Raw genomic sequence first — 12,165 nt, 5'->3', positions numbered from 1 at the left:
TGACTTCACTCAGCACAGCCTCGGATCATGCAACAACCAAGATGTAGGCCACACCCACTCCACATTCGTCTCCTTTACCGGCTTCGAGAGGACGGCAGTCAGTGCTGGGTTTCTGTGTCTTTCTCGTCACCTTCTACTTTTCTCTCCATCCATTCATCCGTCAGATAGACTCCCGCAGGGATGGCGGAGCTGGAGGGCCTGGAGTTCGGAAAGTCAGACTTTGTGCTTCTAGACGAGGTGACCATGGAGCAGTTTATGGAGAACTTGAGGTTAAGGTAAGAGAGAACAGTTTTCACCAAGTGGTGGTGTGTAAAAAGATTCAATGGACATTATGTACTATTACAAATAACCTGACAAGACAGCAGTGAATATGGGCTTCAAAGAGGATACTTGGTGTTGATGTTGAGTTAAGCTTAAACTCAGTTTGAGAGCTTTGATTAAAAAAAATCTATTTTATACGTAGAACTTGCTTGTGAAATCTGTTTCACTTTCAAAAGCGAGAATTTAAAGTCTCGCTTTACGTCTATGGTGCTTTTTTGATTTTGACCACTCCCTTCTCAGTAGACAAATGCCGTGACGAGAAAATGACACATTTTCAGAAAAAAAAAAAAGTGGAAGGGAAACAATGTGTCATTTCACTTTTGACTTTCCCGCTCATAGCTGAAATATCAATTTAAGTGGCTGACATCAACAGCCTAAGAGACAAAAATTTACATCTTATCATGTCTTGCCACGGATGATCATATCCAGCCTTAGCAGTTCTGATGATGATTTTAAAGGTTTCTAGTTCTCCTTTCCTTTAACATTCAGCATATGCACCCAAGTCCCACATCTGTGATGTCATCAGTTGAACCGGGTTGAATCAGATGACCTTTTCACAAGACTCTTTATGAGTGTGATGTTAAAAAGTGTTTGAAGTTTCACTGCAAGCTTGTTTTGTCTGCCACAGATTCTTACGCCTCTGAAACCTCATGAAAAAAAAAAAAAATAATAACTTCTTGACCATTCTGTGCATTTTATCAGCTGAGGTATGACCAGGCCTCATGTGACTGTACCGCACATTCATACAGTACATCAAAACACTACTAAGCTCACAATATGCTGAGGGAAAGCACCCTACAAATTAAATCCTTAAATATTATGAATTATGTGTAGACATTAATGTGAACGTTCTTGTTTTGAAAGACTGTGAAGAATTTATCGGCTATAATGACTAATGCATTTTAACTTCGTTACAGATGTCTATGTATTTTAGCTGTACAGCAGGAAGAGATAGCGTGTTAGTGGATATGTTTGTTTTACTAAGATTACACTATATGTTATGCTGATTGAAATTCAGAAAGTGAGTCATCTTGAGCCCCACTGCACTTCCTGTTCTCACTTCCCAGCCCTGTATCACTTCCTGCTTAATACGGGCGTATGACATTGAGAAACATACAGTGGCACATATACCAAAATGAACGTCATTATGACACTTGCTTCCCCTTGTTTAAATTTAAATTCATCTCCAATTGTATTATGATATTTGATGGAGTAAAAAGGGATGCTGTTTGTGGTGTTTTATTATATTAATGTTGACACAAATTCAGGATGTAGCTATCCCTAACTTCATCTTAAACCTCCAAGTATGATTTATGATTAACTGAATCCCACCTTACAGTAATACTCAATACATACATCGTTTGTTCTTTGTGTCTGTTCATTTATCAGGAACTAAAGCAAACCAGCACTATGATGGAAACAACGAGTCTTGTTAAAGCAGTTTCTGCTGTTCAACTTGACATCGTTCACAGTATTGTTTGTTGTTTTCAGGTTTGAGAAAGGCCGTATCTACACATTCATTGGAGAAGTAGTGGTGTCAGTCAATCCATACAAACAGATGGATATCTATGGGAAGGAGGTCATTGAGGACTACAGGGGCAGAGAACTGTATGAGAATCCACCTCACCTGTATGCTGTCGCAGACGCTGCTTATAAAGCCATGAAGAGGCGAGCCAAAGACACATGCATCGTCATTTCAGGTACAGCAGCTGCTAAACACACAGTCACTGCTGAATAAAACAACAGTTGCACAATGATCAACAACACGATAATCAAACTGGATAACCAGAAAGAAAATGCACAATGAAAATAGCTAATATTTAAGCCTGACATATCAAATGAAAGTCGGAAAAATCTACTGAACCTTTAGATAAAATATTTAAAAAATGTATTTGTTTATACATCAGGTTTTTATGGCTCATATAATGTGATATAGTGAGAATATGGAGCTCATATTCAAAGAGGGGGACAAATGCATTTTGGTGCAGTTGATGATATTTAAATGGCCTAAACGTAAGATGAAATGCTGATAGCTTGTAATGTAAATCAATGAGATTTTAATGTGTCTTAGTAATATGAGATTCAAATGCTTAGATTTAAATGAACAAAGCTCTTTAGTTTTTATTATGGAGGCCAAAAACATAATTCAGTGCAATAAAATGATGACTGAGAGATCCTCAAAAGCCTGATGGATCATATATGAGACATGATTTAACATGATTTTTAAAGAATGAAGTATGGGTAATAAACTAAAGGTAAGCTGCTTCAGTCCGGTATGTGTTCATCTTAAAATATTATGCCCTGTTAAACTTTAAGTAGAATCGAAGAACAAACAGGTGTAACATCATTTTGATCAAAATCAAGCCAAAACCTATTTAATCAAGCCAAGAATATATACAAAAGCGAGGCCTATGTGAAATCTTATTTTTGCTTTCATTTCCTCCATACTACTTCCATGCTGTTTTTATCGCATCTGTAAAACTGTTAGGAGCAGCGGTGACGTTATACTCTGTGATGAACCGCCTCTGATTAGGGAAGAATAAAACTGATAAACAAAGACTTTACTGTCTGGATTAGGCAGGTTCACACAAATCTCCTTGTGTTTCAGGTGAGAGTGGAGCAGGCAAGACTGAGGCAAGCAAGTACATTATGCAGTACATTGCAGCGATCACCAACCCTAGCCAGAGGGCAGAGGTCGAGAGGTCAGTTTCCTGGAGATACTGACAGCTAATTTTTATTTATTTATATAAAAGCATTTATTGCATTTATTTCTCAATAGTATAGTAAAAACTGATTTGTATGAAAATGAAATGTTTGAAAAGAAAATGTCAAATGTTCATGTTTAATGGAGTTTATTTGGGGATGAACCTGAACATCTTCTATTGTTAGATGGCAGTATGATGTTGAGTTTCTTATTGCGTTCCATATACGTGTACCCTGAAAAAAACACACGTCTGTTTATACATTATTTTTTTTTTACTTTCACTGTATTTGCATCCTAACGCAGTGTGAAGAATGTGCTCCTGAAATCCAACTGTGTGTTAGAAGCCTTTGGAAATGCAAAGACCAACCGCAATGATAACTCCAGCCGCTTCGGCAAATACATGGACATCAACTTCAACTTTAACGGAGACCCCACAGGAGGACACATCAACAACTACCTGCTGGAGAAGGTGAGACCTTCATGATCGTATCAGTACAAATTAAAATGCATCACAAACATGACATATAAATGAAAATCGAACTGCTATATCCAAATATGGCATCCAAACAATTATATTGTTATTATTATTTTAAATGGGGACAGTTTTGTGATATGCTTGTTATTTTTATAAGTTTGTAATAAGTGCTCAATAATGACAGTTCTAAGATGTTTTCTACCGTCCGATATGATCCCAAGCTAATAAGGAATAAGGAATGGTTTTTATCTGGCCTTTAATTATGTTCTCAAAACGTTAGCACTAAAACAAAAACATTACATTTTTACAAAGAACGAATAACTCTTTAATTTTATTAAATATTTTATTTTCGATTTTCAATTTAAGTGAAGTAATAAAGAAATAACATGTTTATAATGAATGCTGGCGAAATGTCCCTAGCACATTTTTTGCAAGATGAGACATAACAACTGAAAGCACTCATAGTTAATCTGCTTTTGTTCTTAAATTATATTTTTGTTATATTACATTTGCAATAAAAAGCCATCAGTGCTCTGCAGAAATGTTAATAAATATTATTTAAAAAAAATTAAAGAGAAGGTGCTTACCCCCCCATCACACGTATTATTTCCACTCTGAGAATACGTGAAAAGACTTAAAATACTGACATAGAGCTGTCAAAACATTCCTAAAATAATATTTATAAAAATAAAACTGCTTAGTTTTGTGGTGTTTATGTGAATTGTTCTCTTTTGGGAGGTTAAGTGTAACACAGATACCATAATACCTTCACTTCTGGCTGGCTTTCAATTGTATTTTTAGAGTTTATTAGGGTGGATTGAGAGTCATATCAATAGGCCAACTGTATAATACCGAAAAAATAACAAATAACACCGATATTTTTCTGTACTCACAGTCACGAGTTGTCCAGCAGCAGGAGGGAGAGAGAAATTTCCACTCATTTTATCAGGTCAGATCTTCCGAATCGGTTATGGCGACATTACTTCAGGAGTACCAAATGCTGCAAGAATTGTTATTCAGTTTTTAACAAACAATTCACATAGTTCAACATTTATATGTTCTGTTTTATGCAGGTGTTACGGGGAGGATCTGATGAATTGCTGAAGTCTTTGTATCTGCAGAGAGATCCTGCAGAATATGCCTACACCAGTCAAGGAGCCTCCGTCACACTTGTCCGTACTTATCCTATGAGTATATTACAGTTTCTGAACACACAGCCTTTCACAGACTAACCATTCGAGACTGAATGAACCACATATTACTATACGAAATGTACCATCAATGTTTTTATGTGTCTTTAGTCTCTCTCTCTTTTTTCTGTTTCTCTGTGTCATTCCAAATCATTGTCACAGGCGTCCAATAATGACTCCTTATGCCACAAAGCTGTGATGGCGGCACTAAAAGTGATCGGCTTCACTGCTGAAGAGATCAGCTCCATCTACAAGATCCTCAGTACCATCCTACACCTGGTCAGTCCCACACTGAATGCTCTGGAAGATTATTTGCTGATATTTGCTTCTGTTTTTCTGTCTGTTTGTGGTCAGTGCTGTGTTAAATTGATGTTTAAAGCACTGGTTCTATTTTTTCTTTTCTTTAAGATTGTCCAATGCAATATATGAGGGCCCAGTATAGTAAAATAATTAAAATAATAGATAATTAAAAAAAAAAATCCAATAACTGAATGTTCCCCTAGTTGAGAACCACTGGGTTAAATGCCTTGCCATGTTATTGTTTCAGGGTAGCCTTCAGTTTACAAATGATGGTGAACATGTCATAATTGTCGGAGAAGATACAGTGAAGCACATATCTGAGCTGACGTCCACAGAGGCTGAGAATGCCAGGAAAACACTGCTGTACCGTACAGTGGCTACTGGAGGTGGTGAGGTCATTGAAAAGGGACACCGAGCAGGAAGCTAGCTATGGAAGAGACGCTTTTGCCAAGGTAACTGCAAAGAGTTTTCCTTGTTTGTAGCTCATCCATCATCTAGTTTTTCTAATTACGCAAAGATTCTTAGAGGGATCATATGAAACATCCAATTTTCTTTCATCATTATATAATATACCAGTTCAATGTGCTATGTAAGCCGCTCTTCATTTGAAAGACTATATACTTGCAGAAACAGCTCATTAGGAAACTTTGTGACATCAAAGGGATGAATACATTAACACAAACTACAATTACATCAATAAATTCAGTTCGGTGTCGGGGGAGTGTGGAAATGTACAATTTGGAACTGTTTTTTGGTGCAAAAAAATTTTCTAAGTGAACTTGAAATGATAAATGTTGGTATGACCACTTTAAATATGTCTTTGCTGTATTATATGTTCATATGACATGTTTAGTTGTTATCATTAAGGCACAACTTTCATTTTTAGGCTTTATATGAGAGATTATTTGCGTGGATAGTGGGTCGTATCAATAGTGTGATTGAAGTGAAGGACTACAATCCCGCCCTGCATGGTAAAAACACTGTTATAGGTGTGCTGGACATCTATGGCTTTGAGATCTTTGACAACAACAGGTCAGTGCCATTTAAGAATTGAGTAGTTATTGTTTGGCATTAAAATTCTTCATATACATGGGACTTTTTTTGACTGGTTTTAGTGGTTGGTTTTTTCGTACCCATTTCATGTCTGCAGCTTTGAGCAGTTTTGCATTAACTACTGCAACGAGAAGCTACAGCAGCTCTTCATTGAGCTTATCCTACGACAGGAGCAGGACGAGTACCAGAGAGAGGGTATCACATGGCAACATGTGAGCATAATACACACAAATATTCCATATTGAACCTGTAATAAAATCCATGCACCCTTTCTCTAAATTGGACTTTTCTTTCTTTTAGATCGAATACTTTAACAATCAGATCATAGTGGATTTAGTGGAGCAGCCTCATAAGGGCATCATCTCCATCCTGGATGAAGCCTGTCTCACTGCAGGGAAAGTCACAGATACTGTCTGCCTGGACAGCATGAACAAAAAGCTGGGCCAGCACCCTCACTACACCTCCCGGAAAGTAAGCACTCAGAAGAGCACCCATTCCTTTTTACCTCAGCAGTCCTCCGATCACATCACATAAGAGGACATTTTTAGGCCTTCCATGAATTATGGAACAAAACTGCAACCTCATTTGACCAGACTTGTAGTTGGCTGAATTCAGTTTAGCAGTAGGGTCAGAGGGGGGCAGTGTTCATTCACATTACATGCACACAGAAACAAAAACATGCAGTCTGATACCTGTTGAAGTCATGAGCACTGAAACCCAAACGCTTTTCCCCTTTTTTTCCCCCTTTTCTCTCAGCTCTGTCCCGCTGACAAGACCATGGAGTTCAATCGAGATTTCCGTATCCGACACTACGCAGGAGACGTTACGTGAGTGTTTCAAAGTCCTCAAATTCATTGAGTGAAAAAAAAAAATAACTAAATAAAAATTTAATTTCCAATATTCTTTCTGAAACAAGTGTAGCTGAATCTGAGTCATTGTACCACCATGATCTGCCATTCAATTCTTAAAAACAAATTGACACATTTAAGACAACTCTTAAAAACAAATTGACACATTTAAGACAACAAACAAAAAATAAAACTTTCAAAATGTGACCAAAACAAACAGAATATTTAGCAGTAAATAATTAAAAAACACTATATTATACACATCTATATAAAACTATAACACACACACAAAAAACACACAAAAAGAAAGAAAGAAAAAAAAAATGTTAAAAAAAATGCAGAATATTTTTTTTCTTTAGAATAAAATAAACTGATAAATCCTTTGGAATATTTTTACATTCATGTCAGAATAAAACAAAACTTGTGACCAGTCAAATGCTATCAGAGATATTTGATTCAAATTACCTTAAAATGTACATTTTATCCACTCAAAAAAAAAAAAAAGGAAATTATTCAAATTAAAATAACCCTGGTCTTCATCTTGTAAATTACCAAAAATTTATCCTAAAAACAAATTTTATTTATTTTATTTTTTTGGTGCATACCAAAAATTTATCCTAAATTCCTATGTTAAAAGTGAGGAACAAATCAGAATTTATTAATGCAGAAACTGCAGTTCTTATGCATAAAGCAAATAAAGAGCATGTGTACAATAATTTGATTAATTCAAGGTTGATTATGCAAATGTAAAGATAAATAGGCAATCACAAAAGGCATTACAGTTTTTTTATTTGCTTTGATAAAACAAACAAACAATCACTAGTCATTCTTTTAAAAACTGATCGCCCTTAGGCTCAAAAACTGATCGCATGCCAAAATAAAAAATTAATACAATATATTAAATAACAATAAACAAAATCACAACTCACACTGATTTAATCACAACTCACACCAAAACAAACCCACCATACCCCAACAGGACCTCGCCCCTATTTTGATAATGCCTCGGCCTGGTCTCATCAAACCCCACACCTGGTCTACCCTCACCCTATAGCAGCCTTGTCCACACAACCCGGTTATTTTTCAAAACCGCAGCTTTTCTATGCCCCACACGCAAATTGCAACACCAGGTCACTGAAACAGAAACATTTTGAAAACGACCTGCCAGGGTGATAACACCGCCCCTCAGGAGGCCAGCGCTGTTATCTTTCGTGCTTTCTGATTGGCGGCTGGTTGAGATTATCCGTCAAACCTGGCTTGGCAGCGTCAATAGGTGTTTGCATGTTCTGGAAGAGGAAAAAAAACTTTATAAAAATACCCCGTGTATGTGTGGACTAAGCCCATTTGCCTGCTGTCTATGCACAACACACAGCATTTGGATCACCTTTTGTGTCACCATGCAGTTTATGACAGCTGTGTTTTTTTTCATGAAAACCAAAAGATAACACAGCTTTGCGGCCAAACTAAAACAAGTGTGTGAATTTAACTAAAAATAAAATCAATGTAAAAAAAAACCCACCATACCCAAACAGGACGATAACACCGCCCCTCACGTACGTGCACAAACCTGGCAGCGTCAATGGCGGAATCTGCTATGCCTGCTGTCCACAACACATTCAAGCAAAAGCCGACACAGAAAATTTGTGTGAAAAAGCAAAAAAATCGCTCACTTAAAAGAAACCCAAAGCAACTTGCATCTGATTTAGGAAGCTGCTCTGATATTTTCCACGCGGAAGCTGCTCTTTCCGAGTCCTACCTCTTGCCTGATCGTAACCCTTCTTTTTAATGTTTTGTTCCTCTGAAATTTTCCTCTTCTTTTATTTGCCATCTTTGTTTTTTTACTTGCTATCTATAGTCGATAAGCTAGCATCTGTCTGCACTCACTGAGTGCTCTCTTTTCCCTATCATTACTAGACACGCACCTTACTGCTGATTGGCTGCGAGTGTTATTTGGGACTCGGTTCGACACAGTGGTCAAAAGCGTTTTTTTAAAAACTGCTTAGTGTACCTTTAAGAGAACTAATTAGTACAACATGGCCACGATTTAACTAAAACGATAGAACAAATTTGTGCGATGTGGCCACAATTGAACTAAAATAAGTAAACAAATCAGTTCAACGTGTCTACGATTGAACTAAATCGAAGGAAGTTATTAGTGCAACATGGCCACAATTAAACTATAAGTAAGGGTACTAATTAGTCAGACGTGGCCACGACTAAACTATAACTAGTTAGTGCAACATGGCCACGATTTAACTAAAATGAAGGAACAAATTAGTCAAATGTGGCAATGATTTAACTTAAAAGAAACAAATTAATTAGTCCAATCTGGCCATGATTGAATTGAAAAGGCCAAAAATTGACAAATCAAGTATTTAAACTTTAAAACAATTAAAATACAATAAAAAGAAAAAAACAAAAAAAACATCAAACTAAGAAATAGCCAAAGTTCAGGAAAAAGAAAATGTCAAACTAAATGTCATCTCTAAAAAAATATATATATATATCTTAATCATAATTATGGCTTATTTTAGAAACTTTATACAAAATACAATTATAAATTTTATGCAAACATGATAGCTAGAAAAACAATGTAGCATACAGTATTACTGTTTGAGACTTGCAGTTTTGCGATGAAATGGAAGAAGTGACCTTTTTTTCTTCCATATTGTGCATCTGAGTGTAACAGATTATCAAAAAAGAAAAAACCTGGGGCAGGGACTTGGTTCTATGCATTGGTTGTTGATTGGAATTTGAGATGTGGGTTTTAAGCTCAAAAGTGGACTCAAGATGAACGCAAGCTTGCTGGGGCAGAGTTTAAAGAGACTAAATGATTAGAGAATTCCAACATACAGTATGTTCAGAGAGAAGTCTGTTGATTTCTCTGGAAGGTCTAGTTATGACTTATTGATTTAACATTACATGGTCGAAATAAAATAAAAAGATACATATAGGCCTACATGGATGAATTGATCACAGCAGGATCTATAACACGCATTTAAAAATAGATATGTGAAGTGTCCTTTCATTTCAACAGTAAATCAGAAGTATTTAGTCTGCAGTGAGCTGAACATACTTCCTGTTTCTCTTCTATCATTTGTTCCACAAACTCATCTCACATTTATCATATGACCATTTGACTCTCCAAAATAAGCAGCATCATACCTCACCATACAAGCGCCAAAAATGAAACAGATGCATTTGTAAGCTAGTATTTTTAGCTGTTATCAAATTAGCGTAGTTCTATACCACTGTGACTTTGATAATTCTTACTCTTTGACATGGTTTGTATATGCACAGATTGCTCCCTCGGAAACCCTCAGGCTTGCTGTTTTACCCCGACTCTCACCCTGTTTTCAGGAATTCGCCCGGCCTACTGCAGAAGGGCTACGGGGCAGCATCTCTCCTCTCAGAACTGCTTTTACCCCAGTGATATTGCTTTTTCACAGCCATGTGGCCGTGCACATGTTTGACTGTGAGTGTGAATAAATGTGCATGTGTTTGGAAATGTGTAAGCAAATAATGTGCGCTTACTGCATGTATTATGCAGTGTTCTTTTCTACTTGACTGAATGAACACATGTCTATGTGTGTGGGTCTGATTGTTGGTTTGGCTCATCTGCTAATCCGGTCCACAGAACTCTATGAACTCAAGGCTGCTTTGATTTTGTACCTGACCACAACAAACAATCTACCCCAACCAAATCAAACCAAACTTAACCAAAAAAACAAATCAAAGTCAACAGCTGTTTGTTGTTTCTGGTTTCCTGGCACAGCGTTTTGTTTTAGGATTGCTGGTTGTGGTATTCTGGGTTTCCTGGCCAAGTTTCTCAAGTATTAGGACAATTGCTGGTGGTGGGGTATTTATCTTTATATATTATTTGTATAGATATATTAGAGAGATAATATTATATATATATCCAAGTTTGTATGCCATTGTATTAGCATCTGATGCCATCATGGTACCTCCAGTACTTTTCCACATCATTTCCTGTCCTTGTCTACTTATTGTATTACCATCTGATGCCATCATGGTACCTCCAGTACTTTTCCACATCATTTCCTGTCCTTGTCTACTCTCCCGTCCATGAAAATGGCAAAAAGGGCAAAGCAGAATGTGTCTAATTATCTTTTTAAGACCTTTCTTTCTGAAGTAGCAGTCTGAAACATTTTTGTTCATGTCATGCTGTTAGGATAATGGCCCAGGTGCAGGTTTACCTGCATGCTGTGCGAGTCATCTGTACGTGTTTGACTTGAATCAAGTATGAAGGACTGTTCGCTGAGTGCTTTAACCACTGAGTCAGTCAATTAATGTAATTTCTTTCTTTATGTCAAGCCTTGTACTGATTTCTCCTTTCATTTTCCTTTCAGGTACTCAGTTGAGGGTTTTCTTGATAAGAACAAGGACCCACTTTTCCAGGATTTCAAGCGACTGATGTACAACAGGTAGTAGTTTGGAGACTTCAACGTTTCTTTCATTGAAATAATCAATGTAATATTTTTGGTCAACTGTTTATCACCCTCTTTTCTAATCTTTTCATGTAGTTCTGACCCCGTCCTCAAAGAAATGTGGCCTGATGGGAAAATGAGTATTACAGAGGTGACCAAACGACCTCTAACTGCAGCTACACTCTTCAAAAACTCTATTATTGCTCTAGTGGACAAACTGGCCTGTAAGGTAAGAAATGATTACTTCAAATGTCATGCAGTGACCCCAAAAAACATTCGGACACTTAAGCCACACTTAAATATGTATAAATGTCATTGCATTTAATAAAATGTCAAACCAGATGGCGTCTGCACATAAATGCTGCTGGAGCTTTTCTTCAAAAATAATTTCACTTTTTGAGCCATTATTACAACAACTTTTAACCAACTAGTGTCAGGGTATTTTTAGTGGATGTATGGAGATCAGAAATGTGTCTTTCTTTTGAATAAATACCACTTGGCTTGATGAATGTTATATAATGGTGTGTGTGTGTGTGTGTGTGTGTGTGTGTGTGTGTGTGTGTGTGTGTGTGTGTGTGTGTGTGTGTGTGTGTGTATGAGTGTGTGTGTGTGCGCGCGTGTGTGTGTATGTGTGTGGTTTTTAAGTACACTTTAAGTGTTGAAAAAATAATTGGGATCACTATTTAGATTCCACTTAAACCCTTCATTCATCTTATTTTGTCATTTATTTTTCATGCACATCCTTATCTTATGATTTCGGTTAATTTATACAAAATTTCTAAGTCAGCTGAGCCCATTGTGTTCACAATTTTAAAATCTCACGAAT

The 12,165-nt window shown here is 36.7% G+C and overlaps 1 protein-coding gene across 1 annotated transcript in view; it reads left to right on the top strand.

Annotated features, from left to right (window-relative positions):
* The first annotated feature begins 30 nt into the window (after window positions 1–30).
* LOC109098870 (unconventional myosin-Ig-like) overlaps window positions 31–12,165 on the top strand; it is a 42,377-nt gene continuing 30,242 nt past the window's right edge. The window contains 15 exon segments of the mRNA XM_042776704.1: window positions 31–275; window positions 1,813–2,021; window positions 2,930–3,023; window positions 3,329–3,494; window positions 4,396–4,449; window positions 4,574–4,672; window positions 4,853–4,969; window positions 5,238–5,401; window positions 5,403–5,442; window positions 5,877–6,022; window positions 6,141–6,255; window positions 6,344–6,514; window positions 6,800–6,870; window positions 11,262–11,336; window positions 11,436–11,568. Of these exon segments, the coding sequence (XP_042632638.1) occupies window positions 181–275; window positions 1,813–2,021; window positions 2,930–3,023; window positions 3,329–3,494; window positions 4,396–4,449; window positions 4,574–4,672; window positions 4,853–4,969; window positions 5,238–5,401; window positions 5,403–5,442; window positions 5,877–6,022; window positions 6,141–6,255; window positions 6,344–6,514; window positions 6,800–6,870; window positions 11,262–11,336; window positions 11,436–11,568 (1,749 nt within the window). The 5' untranslated portion in view covers window positions 31–180.

Source organism: Cyprinus carpio, chromosome A19 (genome assembly GCF_018340385.1).
Source record: "Cyprinus carpio isolate SPL01 chromosome A19, ASM1834038v1, whole genome shotgun sequence".
In the NCBI taxonomy this organism is placed as follows: Eukaryota; Metazoa; Chordata; class Actinopteri; order Cypriniformes; family Cyprinidae; genus Cyprinus; species Cyprinus carpio.
Note: the sequence above shows the minus strand (reverse complement) of the source record. Positions and strands in the feature narration are given on the sequence as shown.